The sequence below is a fragment of the Pyrus communis genome, chromosome 12 (assembly GCF_041283825.1).
Source record: "Pyrus communis isolate YQ-2024b chromosome 12, ASM4128382v1, whole genome shotgun sequence".
In the NCBI taxonomy this organism is placed as follows: domain Eukaryota; kingdom Viridiplantae; phylum Streptophyta; class Magnoliopsida; order Rosales; family Rosaceae; genus Pyrus; species Pyrus communis.
In genome coordinates, this window is record NC_142576.1 from 4,447,239 (window position 1) to 4,463,481 (window position 16,243).

At 36.5% G+C, this 16,243-nt stretch overlaps 3 protein-coding genes across 3 annotated transcripts; 2 read left to right on the top strand and 1 right to left on the bottom strand.

The window, feature by feature from the left end:
• Positions 1–1,727, bottom strand: LOC137745999 (uncharacterized). Its single transcript, XM_068486041.2, has 2 exons — positions 1,580–1,727; positions 1–1,125 (listed from the first exon to the last, which is right to left on the bottom strand). The coding sequence occupies exon 2, from the start codon at positions 1,101–1,103 to the stop codon at positions 372–374; it is 732 nt and encodes a 243-aa protein (XP_068342142.2). The 5' UTR covers positions 1,104–1,125; positions 1,580–1,727; the 3' UTR covers positions 1–371.
• Positions 1,728–4,175: 2,448 nt separating this feature from the next.
• LOC137746202 (calcium-binding protein CML42) lies at positions 4,176–5,297 on the top strand. Its single transcript, XM_068486276.2, has one exon. It carries the CDS (start codon positions 4,392–4,394, stop codon positions 5,010–5,012), a length of 621 nt encoding a protein of 206 aa, XP_068342377.2. The 5' UTR covers positions 4,176–4,391; the 3' UTR covers positions 5,013–5,297.
• Positions 5,298–11,297: 6,000 nt separating this feature from the next.
• LOC148692208 (uncharacterized) lies at positions 11,298–13,000 on the top strand. The gene is made up of 2 exons (XM_088681984.1): positions 11,298–11,870; positions 12,401–13,000. The coding sequence occupies exons 1-2, from the start codon at positions 11,314–11,316 to the stop codon at positions 12,855–12,857; spliced, it is 1,014 nt and encodes a 337-aa protein (XP_088538110.1). The 5' UTR covers positions 11,298–11,313; the 3' UTR covers positions 12,858–13,000.
• The last annotated feature ends 3,243 nt before the right edge of the window (positions 13,001–16,243 follow it).

Below are 16,243 nucleotides of genomic sequence, written 5' to 3' on the forward strand. Positions count from 1 at the left end.
TACACAGAAACATTCCCAATCATCAAATTATATAGCTCCAAATCGTAAAGTGCAGAGAGTTCACGCATATGGAAATTGGATAAAATAGCCATTGAACAAGAATAAGTTCAGTACCTGATCAATGAGGTTGGAAGAATACACTATTTCATTTCTTCCCTGTGTCTAAAATTCTGACTAAAACCAAAAGAGCACTAGCCGATGCTAACTTAAATTCAAAAGACGATGTCTTTCCCTGTGTCTAAAAGCATAAATAATGTCAACAACTACTATACAATGCTAGCGCTACTGTGTCTAATCTAGGTCACCAGTTGGAAAGAAGTACTGGAATTCTGGCAAATTCACCGCACATAACCCGCATTAGTCAACTAGAATTAGAACTCGAGCTTTCTGATTAACCCCACATCAATGTTCCTTGACTTCCCTGATGGCCTCAGGGGAGCACCAGGACAAGAATCAGCTGCTCCAGTTTGACGTGGTTCTGGAGGAGGTGTTGCGCAGTCATCAGAACCGCAATCTTTCCTCAAGCGTTCAGCAATAACTCCCTCAGTTTGCTCAGACACGATGGCTTCCAATAGGTTTTCATACACAACTTCAAACATTTCTTCGTCCGAAATGGATTCCACATCAGTCCAAACCTCATCTTCCGAAGTTTGAACGGGAGAATCAAAGTTAAGCTGACAAGCAATCATGCCCCCGCACTTGCTGACATATTTTTTGCACTGCGGCGCCTTCACTAGGTCTTCCCGACCAGGGGCGAAGGGATCAAAGACATCATCCACCGGTGTCCTGGGGCTGCTATCATCAGAACAACCAAATGGGTTGTCCCCATTTTGGATGGCATTCGAATCCAAGCAAGTTACATTGGATGACTTCTTGCAAACTGACGGCGGAGATTTCAGATCAACGAGCAAGTCCCCGTTCTCTCGGACTGCAATAGGAGTAACAGGCCCTAGAGAAGCCACCCCATTAGCAATCAATTCCACCAGTGGTGCCCCGGCGTCCTTATGAAGCCCCAAAACACTAGCTTTATCAGATTCTTCCAAAGATTTTGAAGGCTGCAGTTTGCATTCCTCCAGTCCATTGGTACAACCTCCAGAACCCATTAATTCAAACAAAGGGTAGCAGCTGAAATGGAAAATTAACAATTAAAAATAGAATTTGGCAGCAAAATTCAGATAAACCTCACGTTAAAGAATCCAACTTTGCATTAAAAACTAGTATAAAAAAATAACAGAAATTAACAAAGTAATGGGTTGCAGAGAAGAAATTAAAGATAAAAATCTGAAAAGATAAACCAAATTGCTCTGAACATGATATACAATAAAAATAATCTCACATGATAATTAAAGATCAGAACTTTGAATTAAATTCCTAATAAAAACTCAAGATTTCAATTTTCCCAGCCAAAAGGGAACAGGGCAATCCTGATTTCAAGAAACTAAAACCCCTAAAACAACAGAAACTCTGAATCAAAATAAACAAAACGAATAAAAACCCAAAACAGTGGCCAAGCAAGACTCGTCGAGTTTCCAGTTCAGAACCAAAACGAGTAAAAGTAGAGAGAGAAAGTTGGAGTTACCAGAGAGAGAGAGGAGAGAGAGAGAGAGCAGAGAGTTGGAGAACAGCAGAAGCAGAAGAGAGAGTGTTCTGTGAAATGAGGAACTGAGTCAGCGGCGTCGTTTGTGTTTCGAGTCATGGGGTTTGGTTCTTCCAGTTTTACATAGATCTGAGTGGCTCGACTCGTTCTTCTTATATACATGCATCGGATTGCGGGCCCACTTTCTGCGCAACTCACTCCCCCCATATTTTTGGCGGTTTGCAAAACTCACTCCTTGAACATTCCTTATTTGCCTAATTATAAAATTAAAATTAAATCCTCCTAAAAAAAACATAAAAATAAACATTTTTTTCATTTTTTTTTTTTGTTTATCTGAGACGATGTTATGATACGATCGTCGTGTAAAAACGTAAAATTTTATAGCTTATAATAATTTATGCTTATGATTTTAAATACACATCATTTATCATCAATTTCTTTTCTTTTCTTTTTTTTATCATCAATTTCTTATGATTAGAGGATAAGTTTGAATATTAAACCCCGTTTTGGAAAGAAAACCAATGTGGTGGGAAATATATTTTGGAGGGAAACATATAAGGAAAATATATTTTAGAGGGGAAAATATGGTGGGAAATTGTTTTGGAGGTAAAAATATGACGCGAAAATATACATGGTAATAATAATATGGCGCGAATGAATATATGGTAATAGAATTAAAGTGAAAATAAAAAATATGGCGCGAAAGAATACATGTTGGTTTATAAATTATTAGAAAGATAATTAGGAAAAAAGACAAAACTTTACCATATATGAACACTCTTTCCTTGATTGATTAATTCCTCAAACTTATCTTATGGAATAAGGAAATGCTTATTAGTTGGTGCTCACTTGTTAATCTTACCGATTCAAGTGATAACACCATCCTTATTCAGTGACTCGGGCCCTTACTGGTCATGACCCAAGTACATAAACAGTAAGGCCCATTTAGGAAGACAATCAAAGGTGATGACCCATGTACGTAAAAGAATAAGGTGATACTTTTTATTAAGAAGTTGAGGTAACTTTATAAAACTAATCGATAACATGAAAAGACTAACTAAATTATAAGGACATGCAAGGTCAATTTTTTTTTGTTGTGGGATTCACTCTCAACACGTTCCTCACGTGTGGCGAATTTTTAAGTTTAACACGTGAACAACACAAACCAGATGACATGAAACACGTGTGACCGTTGAGCTTCATACATGGGACAATTTACTCATACACCATGAAGAAGTTGAGATTCCACCAGTAAACCAATTAGGAACCCTGAGTCGAATAAATTGAAGATAATCAAATAATAGAAACTAACAAATAGTGTATAAAAAGTAAAATAAAGTGTATGAATAACTAAAGAATATTGATTACGTATGACTGGTCAACTTTGAACCGCGACAGAAATAAATGGCCAGAGCAAATGGCCAGAGCGACAGAAATAAATGGCCATATCTTTCATTAATGTGCGCCATGTGGCCCATGTATTCAACTAGTTTGGTTGTCCACTATATTTCTTCGAGAAATGCGACTAACATTTTTTAACACTCGAGTCTGTTTTTTTTTTTTTTTTTTTTTTTAAACTTTGGCGGTACACAAAGTTTTATTGATATGAAGAAAAAAAAAATGTTACTTTGACCCAAAAAAAAAAAAGAAAAAAAAAAGAAGAAGAAGATGTTACATCTAGTTAGAGAGACAAACTTTATTCCTCTTAGACCATCTCCAATTTAGCTTTTAGCCCAGAAACAGTTTTTCTGCTCCAACCATTCTAGCTTAAAATTTTAGCCCGGAATTATTAAAGAATGAATTTAGGTTTTTTTTTTTGTTAAATTAATATTTTTTTTAAAAAATAAATATGTAGACTATCGTAAATTAATTTTATGAACATTTTAATTTAAAAAAATTTAAATTTTGATAAATACTGGATGGAGTCCACTCCAATTTATGGGCTAAATTTTGGGGGGAATTTGACATTGGTTTAGCATTTAGTATTTAGCCCAAAATTTCCCCTTGGGTTGGAGTGAGTTTGGGGGGAAATTTTGGGGGGTAATTTGGCTTTTAGCCCACCATTGGAGTTGGTCTTATGACTGATAAAAAAATACTTTATTTATTAGATTGTTATCTAAAGATTGATTGTGTTAAAATTCAAATAAATTTATAATTGTTTTGTCGTCCACAATTATTTAGTAAATAAAATAGATAAACTATGTTATTCAATTAAATAAGAAGATTTTGACAATTTTAATTAAACAGTTAAAAGTTTTTTATTTGCTTATTTATTTAAAGTGTAAACTAAAAAGTAAACAATTTCAATCATTGTGAAACATAATAAAATGAAAATAAAAAAATCTAACTGAGAAAGTTGATTTAAATACTCAAAATTTCATATTCAAAACGAATTTTAGAAACCGATCGATTTTCTTTTCATTTTAAAATTTTATTGGTAGTCGACTGCCAACTTTTATTTTTTCTTTGGGTCAACGACGACCGACTTTTAGCCGGATAAGTTGTTACGCAGCAACGGAAAATTCATCTTGTAATAGTACAAATTTATAAAAGTCCAAACAAACACACCAACTAAAATAACCCAAAAATTCATAACAAAGACTTCCCAAAACGACCGCCAAATGCTCACCATCCCTCTATAATAATAAAGCACCACTTATTCATCCCACCACCATACCAAACTTATCTTGTACATTTTGTTCTCTGCATCCTCTTCGTTGCCGTCGTCGGAGTTGTCGTCGTCATCGTAGTTATCTACCGATTACTACATAATTAGTTAATTACTCAGTTAAATATGGCCTCTACAGTTTCAGGGACTGGCGCTCCTTCGTTAAAACGGCCTTCGCCGTCGTTTCGCCTCCGCTGTACTAGTCTCAACTCTCTCCGGCTCCGCCGCATCTTCGATATGTACGACAAGAACAAGGACGGCTTCATCAGCGTCCACGAGATTAGCCAAGCCCTAGCCCTTCTCGGGTTGGACAATGAAATCTCCGACCTCCATTCCACTATAAAATCCTTCATCCAACCCTCAAACGACGGCCTCAACTTCGACGACTTCGTCTCTCTCCACCAATCCCTCTATGACACCTATTTCGACAATAACAACGGCGATGAAGAGGCTGTCGCTGCCGCTGCTGAGGCAGCATCAACAGCTGCATGCGACAAGGAGACTATGTTGTCGCAGGAGGAGTCTGATCTTTCGGAGGCGTTCAAGGTGTTTGATGAGGACGGCGACGGGTACATATCGGCTAAAGAGTTGCAGGTGGTGCTTGCCAAGCTCGGATTCCAGGAAAGCAACGAGATCGATAGAGTTGAGAAGATGATCACCTCCGTTGACCAGAACCACGACGGCCTCGTTGACTTGTTCGAGTTTAAGAACATGATGCGCACTACTGTTCTTGTTCCCAGCTCTTGAAAGTTCTTAATCAAATCGATATTTGATATGCAACATGCATTTGCTTGTGATATATATCAATTAATAAGTACTCCTCTTTGATTTTTGTAGTTAGTAATTAGGGTGTATCCTTATTGGTGTTAGTATTGGCTATTGTGCTCAATCTCTGGTGACTTTTTTTTTTTTTTTTTCCCAAAGTGTTTCTCCACTTATAGCGTATATCTGTATTTTGAGTGCATTGAAAAATCTCTCATATATGTACACGCATGATGATTTTTAAGGAGGATGCTAGCTCTAGTTTTCCTTTGTTTTTTTTCCTTTAAGTTTTTTTATGTTATCCATAAATTCGACGCAAGTTAGATCAATTAATATATCTAGAAAAAATGGCTCCCAATTATTTAATATATTAAATAGATAGTTTTAAGTGTCATATAGTGAAATTCTGAGATGGTGAGTTTGCTTGATTGTGGTCACAGGCATAGTGAAAGTCTTTAAGCTTCTCCTGTCCTGGAAGCGGTGCATAACTGTGACTTGCCACCAATTACCCCCTTTTTTGCAAAAAGAAAAAAAAAAGGGTCATATAGTGAAATACACATGCCTTTTGAAGAGTGAAATGTTGGAAGAGAAAAATGTATGTCATTAATTTGAGCTCGGGAAAAATTATTGCATTCGTTGCATCACTTAATATTACGGTCTAATTGTATTACTCTTTATTTGTAAGTGAGAATCCTTAAGTTTAAATCTCGAGAATTGCACATTACAACCAATTATTCTGTCACCTCTTAATTTATATTGTAGGAGAGATTTTTTGGTGGGTTAATGCTAGGGAGACCAAAATAATCAAAATTTTGACTTGATCAAATTTCAAAAACCACTGTCTTGATGCTTGCTTCAGTCCATATATAGACTTGTTAAGCTTGCAGACCATATTTTTCTTTCCCCCTTTCAACAAATCCAGGAGGCTATTGCATGTAGATGTTTTCTTGGAGTTCACCATTGAGAAAAGCAGTATTTACATCTATTTGATGCAACTCTAAATCAAACTGTGCAACAAGTGCCATTATAATTCTCATAGAGTTTTTGGAAGAAACGGGTGATAAAGTGTCATTGTAGTCAACTCCCTCTCTTTGAGTGAAATCCTTAGCAACCAATCTAGCTTTGTAACTTTCAATTTTACCCTGAGCATCTCTTTTGGTCTTATAAACCCATTTGCATCCTATAGTTTTGAATGGAGGATTAGAAGCCACTAATGTCTATACTTTATTATGTGACATCGATTCTAATTCCTCCTTCATTGCAATGTTCCATAATGCTTGTTGAGGGTTGTTCATGGCCTGAGAATGGGTGAGAGGGTCATCTATATCACCAAATTCAAATTCACTTTCCTGCAAGTACACATAGTCATTTGACATGGTGGTCTTCTTGATCCTTGTTGACTGTCTCAATGTAACTGCAGGTTCATGAAGAACTTTAGTGCTTTGATTCTTCAGAATTTGAAGTTTGATTCCCTTGTGGCTGTATTTGAGACCTAAAATCGACTTCCATTATGTCTATATTAGGATGAATTTCCATTTGATCTCCCTCCAACTCAATTCCAGATGAAGGAGTTATCAAAATCTCCTTATAAGCATTATTACAAGAAGGATTCTCAATTTGATCAAGTTCTTCAAAAAGGAATCTGCCTTGTGATAAATTTGCCACATCTTGATCTTCAAAGAACTTGGCATTGTGAGTTTCTTAAATCCTAGTGTGAGCTTGAGGACAATAAAACTTGAAGCCTTTAGATTTCTCTGAGTAACCAATGAAGTAGCATGATTTAGTCCTTGAATCCAGTTTCTTCTCATTTGGATTATAAATTCGAGCCTCAGCTTTACATCCCCAAACATGGAAGTGATCAAAACTAGGCTTTCTACTAGTCCAAATTTCGAAAGATGTAGATGAAACTGCTTTACTTGGGACTCTATTCAGTATATAAGTTGATGCCTTTAGTGCTTTTCCCCATAGAAATCCTGGTAACTTTGATCTTGTCATCATACTCCTTATCATTCCAATCAAAGTTCTATTCCTCTTCTCTGAAACAGAGTGTCCATAGGATGAATTGAATGACTTCTTCCCCTTGTCTGGTTGCTTAAAATTCACCATTTCAGCATCATTTCCTCTTTCTTGCTTTTGTCTAGTCTCTTGTTGAACACATTGTGCTATTAAGTCATCGACATCCCAGTTCTTGTCTTGAGTATTATAAGACACCTTTAACTGACTGTATTTGCTTGGTAGAGTTTGAAGGATCATAAATACCAGTTGTTTCTCTCCAATGTTAACATCTAGAGAATTCAAATTCTCAGCTGCATCACTCATTTTCATGATGTGGTCTCGGATGGAACCCTTGCCTTCAATCTTGTATGTGGTAAGCATTGCCATGTATTGACTAATTTTTGCCTTTTGAGATTCTTTGAACTTCCTCTCAATTGCATCCAAATAGTCAACAACCAATTCATGCTTTTTGATCCTACCTCGAACAATATTTGTCATGGCACTTTCAAGTATGGAAAGTGCCACCTTGTTAGCTTTAACCCATATCCCTGTATCAGCTTTCTCAGCTCGGGTGCTTTGATCAGTCCAAACTGGATTGGGAGTGTCAAGAGCTATGTCGAATTCATTAAGTGTCAACAAAAGACCAATCTCTCGTCTCCACTTCTTGTAGTTGCTTCCCCCGGTGAGAATAGGTATATGGGCCAAGTTCATAGTCCTTAATGATATCGCAGATGCTGCAGCAGTTCATGAAATCACAAATATGAACTAATTAGTTCCAGATTTCATTCCAACATCCTTTTGCACATCATGACTATAATCATAGACTCATACATATAGTCTTAATCAACAATTTGTTGATAAGCATATATAGAATAAATGATATACTTAGAACTTGATCAACACGCTGCAACAGTCATGTATCCTTTAACACTGATTGAAAATAGTGGTGTCTCATACATGTAATAGATTCAAAATAATCGAAGTTAAATAAAAAATCCTAAATTTGCTTTCAAAATCGACAGTTATACCATGTTTCTTATCAATTCTTATCAGTAATTTATTAACACAATTTGCAGCAAATCATATTTATACATACTCAAACACACACAGGTATTTCAAAAGCAATAAACACAAACACACCTTTCAATTACTGATTTCACATTCTCGAGGATAATAGCGGAAACGGATTGAGAATTTGAAAACACAAGGTTCTTACACTGATCACTAATAAATGAAGGGTAATGCTATGACGACTAACTTTGTAGATAAAATTTTATTAACTAAATGATATGGAAGTTGATGATTGAATTATTACTTAAGCATTGATAAACGTGCTCATTTCTTATTGGCGACACATAATTTAGTTTGCAAATTTAGTCCACACATTAGCAATTACCCAAATATGAATAATTTCAAAATTCGCTGGCTTGGCTATTGTCTCTTTTCGTCAAGGAATGAAGTAGATGCAACGTCCCACTAGCTAGTTTGAGAGAGGAGAAAGATTCATATGCAACGAATTTAATACCGTTGTAACATTCTGAATCACTAACACAAAGTTGTGGGAAGAGTCTTAGAATATATTTACCGTTGTTGTGACGTTTCAAATCACTAATAAAAGGCCACGTGAGAACTCAGAAGGGTTTTACTCATAACTTCAGACTAATTAACAATGTTAATACGATGATGATAAACCTGCTGCACCCAAGCGTACTCCCTACCAATCTTGGACTACTAATTCCATTGATAAATATCCCTTGGCTGTAACAAAACTGACTTGTCACACATGGTTAACACCTCATATTCGGGAGAGATTTTTCAATGTCCGAGAACTCGGCTCTGTACACCAAATGTAATAATACAATTGGTTGTAAAGTTGAAAAAAAAAATTCAATCAATTGTATTATAACACTTAGGGCTGGTTTGGTATTGCTGTGCTTTGAAAAAAAAACTGATTCTGCTGTGCTGTGAGAATAAGCGGCTGTGAAATAAAGTAACAGAGTGTTTGGTAAACTTTTTTGTAAAAGTGCTTTTGAAAAAAAAACAGTATTATAGTGTTTGGTAAACTTTTATGTAAAACAGATGTGAAAAAAAAGCCAATTTTTCAAAGTTGGGTTTTGCAACTTCTTGTTTTTGGCTTTTTTTCACCCAAAACTGTGAAAAAAAAACTGAAGCTGAATGTTTACCAAACACAAAAACAGCTCCCAACTTTTTTTGATACCAGTTTTTTTCAAAATCACCTCAGTACCAAACCAGATGTTAATATACCCAATAATGTTCTCAGCTCACTGAAAAATTTCTCCTTATTTTGTATCTTCTTTATCTTTCCAGAATTTTTGCTCAGTGTGACAATAGAATGTCGCCTGTCTGTTAAATACCAACCATGCAATCGCAACTCCTTACTTTGAGGAATAATATATTATTATGCAACGCAAGGTCATATTTTCTCTCAGGATTGTGTGCCAATCGGTCGACTCTGGAATTTGTTCCAACCATTATTTCACACACAGGTACATACAAATATATTTGGATGATAAAATCCTCGAATCAAGGGGTTAATTAATTTCGCTTTCATTAGATTAGATTAATCTTAGACTAAATAATATTGTAGGTCCAAAATTGTTGTTTAAATGCCGTTTTCATCGTTAATATTAATTCATTACAAAATACACTTGATAATGCATTCAGTCGTCATTGTTGGCTGCTTATGAACCTTTTAAGATTATGGACGACAAGACGCTAAGTTCTCAGATTGAAGAAAGGGCGCGCCACGTGTAAGCAAAATATAATTGTACAAGGCAATAATACAAATTTATACAATATGTTTTGGAAAATGTATATGTTTATTTATGATTAACGCGTCTTTATTCTACGAACGTAATAATTTAAATTATTCATTCTTTTTAACATTAAATAAAGTGGAAGAACAAGTAAAATCCCTATGAAGAAACACAAGCATTATCCATAGATTTCCATCTTATATAAAACCAAGATATTGTATTGGGATTATACTTACATCCACTTCATGGATGCGCCACTTTGTTCATCTACTACGATTAGCAAATTTTATCATACAGATTGATTCATTATTATTTAAAGATCATACTTACAAAAAAAAAATAAAAATTAAGCAAATTAGAAATCGTTTAGTCGTTCATGTACATCCACTTCATGATGAACATTCCATTTATTCGAAAATATAAATGACTAAACATTCTCTAGTCTAATTGATTTTTTTAAATAAATGAACTACAGAAGATATATAAGAAAATAAATGGGTAATGTTAGGAAGACTAAATTTATAAATAAAATTTTGTAGACTAAATGACATGGAAGTTGATGATTGGATTTTATTACTAAATGTTGATAAACGTACTCATTCATGTTGGTGACAGATCATTTAATTTACTAATTTTGTCTACAAATTTAGTCTTTCTAACATTACCCAAAATAAATAGTTCTCATTATGAAGTTGTAATCTCAATTGGTGGACATAGTGTTGTCCCATAGGGCTACTTGTACCATGATTAGAAAAGCTTCCAATCGGTTTCTTCTTATGTCATTTATTTGACGAACCAAAAAGTGGGGTCATCATAGTTATCATAATCTCTCGTGAACAACAACCTAAAACTTTTAGGAGCAATTCAAGGGCTAAGAACTTAAATTTGCATGAATTTGTGGATTGATTCGTCAGGTTCTGATCGATCTACTGATCACAAGCAACCAACTTTTGGACCACTCGCCAATCGTTTTCTGGTATATACATGGGTTTGAGTTTTCAAAATTAAACAAGAAATTGGACGGTCGACGTTGATGACTTATGAAATGTGACAGGCTATAGCACTAGTGTACTTATTTGGGAGAAATTTTTAGTTGTTACGGGAATACAGATGGTACATCACGTGTTTTTATGCAAGTGGTGGAAATTTTTAATTTTTAAGTTATTAACCTTTTAACACACATAACCCACCATTTATATAGGAACACGTGGTGTACCATATCATGTGATGGTCGCATTGAAAAATCTCTCATTATTTGGACCCTTCTTACTTACTTGTAAATTTTATTTCCTTGCTTAATTTGTGGATTTGGGAGTGAGACCTTCCAACCTCCTCTCTCTTTGGCTTGGCCATGCACATGCAATAGATCATATTATATATATATATAGATCTCTATGCTGATATTATTCTTCTATATATATGATCCGTGATCCCAATATATATAATTATTATATATGTGTATACATATATATATATTGTACGTAACGTTTGACCTTAGCTAGCAGCTACGTGCGATGGAGAGCATGAACCATGGAGGAAGTTTCTCCTTCAGCTGCTCCGAGTCTGACTTGAACTTTTCTTCCCTCTCACATTTCACCGACGACGACAATGACGAAGACGATGAATCTTACATCGAAATAGCACTTGACCATCACCATGATCACCCTAAACCATCAAGCCAAGATGATGATGAGGAGGAGGATGAAGATCTTGGTCGTGGAGGACTAGACCGTGCGGATTACTTGCGCATATCGTTTTCGTCTAGTCTTCTCCCGGAGCTCTCCGCCACCAACCTCCCTCCCAATCACGTCTCTGAGGCAGCTGATCACCCAGTAAACCAGATTCCGTCGTCGCCAACGGTGTCGTATTCTTGCCCTCTGAGCTCTTCTTCCATGGAAGACAGTTGTAGGAATCCGATAGGATTGGATGAGCCTTCAAGGCTCCGCAGAAGTACTAGCGCAAAAGGAAGATTACCCAGAGTCAACCGGCTAGTCAACACGCTGCTGTTTGGTCTCCGGTCATCATCGGAGTCGCCTACCCCCGCGGACGACGCTGACCTGTCACGGAGCAGGTATGCTATACTAAGAAACAACTAAACCATTGTCTTTGTTATAATAGCGGTTAGTCTTGTTGAAAATTATGCACCAAAACTATAATATATGTACTTGTTAGTATAATATTATTTAACAATCATATGATAATAGCATATGGACATGGTGTACATTTTTCTTTGTCAATCTTATTTTGATACGTGTACATAAATTTTTTTGTTGTTGTCTGCATATGTATATATGTATCAAAATATGATTTGCAAGAGTGAATAATAACTTAATTGTAAAAAGAAGCTAGATAATATATATGCCTATATATGTGTAAACTGTAATTTGCAGTAGTTATATCTGAAAGTTTAGAGGTTTTTATATACATGTTAAGGTGTTAGTTTTATAATTTCTTTGAGTTCGTAACACCAGGTCTTCGTTGGAAAATGAATGATATTTGATAAATAATTTAACTACACAAAAACAAACACTAATATCATACATAGATTTAATATCTTTGACTAATTATTACATGGCATGTGTTTGCATGAAATTAAAAAAGGGAAGCATCAAACATCAAAACCTCAATAAACGGTGGCCTCATGAAGTTTCTCTTCAAGTTCCGAGCCATGAATCTTGGAGCACTGGTAGCTTCATTAGTAAAGCCCCGCCAAGTTGCTTATGACGATGACGATCCTCATCAATCCCAAAACATTAATCGTGGATGCAAGAACAAGAAATCGAAGGAGAGTAGTAGCAGTACTCTTCAATGGTTGGTTCAAAAGAAGCAAGGGAAAAGCAGCAGGACCAAGAACTCTTCAGAAGCAGTAGGAGGAGGCATTAGTCGCAAAGAAAGAAGAACAAGGAGCTGCCAAAGTTCAATTAAGTCTTCCCCAATTCACCAAGGATTTACAAGTGATGACCATAGTAATAAGGTATATCTTTACACAAGAGAAAACTCAATTCAGTCTGCAATTGCCCACTGCAAAACTTCATTTGAACAAACATCCATATCCTGATTAATTTTGGCTTTTCACGCGTATATATGTGTTCATTTCAGTACTGGTTTTAGTTTGGTTCACATGAATATTTTGTTGTTCAAACGCTTCTAACAAGATCTTATTGTCGATGGTTCTTCCTTGACAAGGTTAAGGCATAGAGAATGTACCTTATGATGCACGTCTAAATTATTGTCCTCTAAATTTTTTCTTAAACTTTAGTAATGCCTCGAGAATTTTGATCCTTACACAATTCATTTGCTCTTGGACTTTCAATTTGGTTTTGAGCCTACTGTTTCTTTTTTCCTCATAGGGTTAGAGCTAATCTTTTGAAATTGTCCATTTTTTCCCTAGTTACCATCAAATATGTAAATTTTAAGTTCAAGGAGGCCCCTCAAAGGTGTAAGCAGGCACATTCATAAAGTTTGGTAAATTTGATTGTGGAGAAATCCAAATTTCAGTAACACTTGATCTCTGAATCACGTTTTAAAATATCAAAGGAGCTCAAAACAAAATTGAAAGTCGATAGAGGTACATTAGATGAAGTCCATAACCGTAACCATATGGTCAAGGGCATTACTAAACTTTTCCCTAATGTGCGGTAATAGAAATGGTGAAGAGTTGTAGGGTATGGTAGGAAGTAAACAAAAAGGTAAGGAGTTTAAGAAAAGAGGTGGATTCTTGTTGGGGTTTAAAAATGCTTCACTACTTGGAGAGGTTTATCTTACAAAGAAAAATGTAACGCAGCGGAATTGATAGGCAAGAGAAAGAAAGAATTCTCAAAGTATTACACAAGGTTTTTATTCACTCACAAACTTAGTACAAAAGGAAACACTCAAACACTCTTAGAAGCTTTGTTGCTTCTTCTTACTTCTTACTTGACACTCTCACTTCTTGCTACTTGCTCTCTTGTTTGTTCCAAATGGTGTGGATGCCTTCTCCTTTTATAGGCATGGATGGAACCTTGGAGAAGCATGAAAACATCATGCTAGAGATATCTAGATAATTCCACTACCTTCCTAAGCTAGAATTATCTACACTAATCTTGTATGTTGGTGGAATCCTCACCATTCTTCTAGACTCTTCCAAGCTTGAACTTTGCTAGAATTCTCTAGCATGTTTATGGATCTTTCTTTGTGTATGGGCCGGATCAATTATCTTTGGGCCAAGACAAGATTACAATTCAACATCCCCCCTTAATCTTGTCTTGTGACGCCGATTGAGTTTCTTAGTCTGACAAAGTCTTCTTGTTTGAGTGGCTTGGTGAATATGTCTGCGATTTGGTCTTGAGACTTCACGTATTCCACTTGCACATCCTTTCTTGCAATGCACTCTCTTATGTAGTGATAACGGGTATCTATATGTTTGCTCCTGTTATGGAATACTGGAATCTTTGCTAGAGCTATTGCAGACTTGTTGTCGACATAGATCTTTGTTGGCTCTTCTTGTCGCATTCTTAATTCTTTCAGCAAGTTTCTCAGCCAGATTGCATGGCAGACACATGAAGTAGCAGCTACATATTCAGCTTCACAGGTAGAGAGAGTGACAATCGGTTGCTTCTTCGACATCCATGTGAATGCAGTGTCTCCCATGAAGAACACAAATCCAGTAGTGCTTTTTCTATCGTCGGAATCTCCTGCCCAATCACTGTCGCTATATCCAACAAGTTTGTAGTTATCAGAACTTGAATAAAACAAGCCAAAGTTAACAGTACCTTTGAGGTATCGAAGAATTCTTTTGGCCGTTTTCAAATGTGTAGTTGTGGGATTCTCCATGTGGCGACTGATTAATCCGACAGCATAGAGAATATCTGGTCTTGTGCAAGTCAAGTAGCGCAAGCTTCCAACTAGAATTTTGAAAAATGTTGGATCTACGCTTTCTCCTTTGTCATACTTGGTTAGTTTGACTCCGCACTCCATTGGCGTGCTCACGGGCTTGCAGTCGTCCATTTTGAACTTTTTCAGTATCTCCTTTGTGTAGCTTTCTTGGGAGATGAAAATTCCTTCTTCGTTCTGCTTGACTTCAATGCCTAAGTAATATGCCATCAACCCGATGTCGGTCATCTCAAATTCTTTGGTCATCACTCTCTTGAACTCTTCAAACATGCTTGGATTATTCCCGGTGAAGATTAAATCATCCACATATAAGCACACAATCAAAATATCTCCATCTTTGACTTTGACGTAGAGAGCATGTTCATGAGGGCACTTGATGAAGTTGTTTTCTTGAAAGTACTTGTCGATGCGACTATTCCATGCTCGTGGCGCTTGTTTTAACCCATAGAGGGCTTTCTTCAGCTTCAGAACTTTGTCTTCATGCCCTTTGATCTCATAGCCTGACGGTTGCTAAATGTAGACTTCTTCTTCAAGGACTCCATTTAGAAAGGCGGACTTCACATCCATTTGTTGAATCTTCCAACTGTTTTGAGCTGCCAAAGAAATTAGTAATCGTATAGTTTCCAACCGAGCAACGGGTGTGAATACCTCATCATAGTCGATTCCGGCTCTTTGACTATAGCCTTTTCGCCACTAGTCTTGCCTTGTATCTTTCGACCTCTCCATTGGCATTTTTCTTTGTCTTGTACACCCACTTGATTCCGATGGCTTTGTGTCCTTTCGGAAGAACAGTGAGTTCCCATGTATCATTCTTCTGGATTGCTTCAATTTCTTCATCCATTGCTTTCCTCCACTTAGTATCTTGCACTGCTTCTTGGAAGTCGACTGGTTCACAATCAGCAAAGAGACAGAAAAGTGTAGGATTATCAAGTCTTTCAGCTACCTCATAAAGATCTCGTATACTTCTTGTGCGTGGTACTTCTATTTCATTTAGACTCCCACTTGACAATGCTGATGCTGATGAATTACCATGATTGGTTGATGCTGGTGAAGCAGGTGGAGTAGTGGATTCTTGTTGAACCTCTCTTGCTTGCTCTATCATCCCTTGTTCATTCTCTTCTTCAAATTGAGGAAAGAAGTGAAGATCACCTGCATGCGGGCCAAAATCCCATTCTCCTTCTTCATCGAACATCACATCTCGACTGATCACCGTCTTCCCATTGTTTGGATTATACAACTTATAGCCTTTTGAATTGGTGTCATAGCCGATGAAGATGAACTTCTCACTTTTGTCGTTGAGTTTGGTTCTCCTCTCGTCTGGTACGTGTACATGGGCTATGCTTCCAAAAACTCTTAGATGAGAAATACCTGGTTTTCTTCCACTCCATGCTTCTTGTGGAGTTTTTCCCCACACACTCCTTGTTGGAGACCGATTGGATAGGTAGACAGCACATGCTACAGCTTCTGCCCACAATTCCTTAGGCAATTTCTTACTTTTGAGCATGCTTCGAGCCATGTCGAGGATGGTTCGATTTTTTCTTTCCGCCACTCCATTTTGTTGAGGGGATCTTG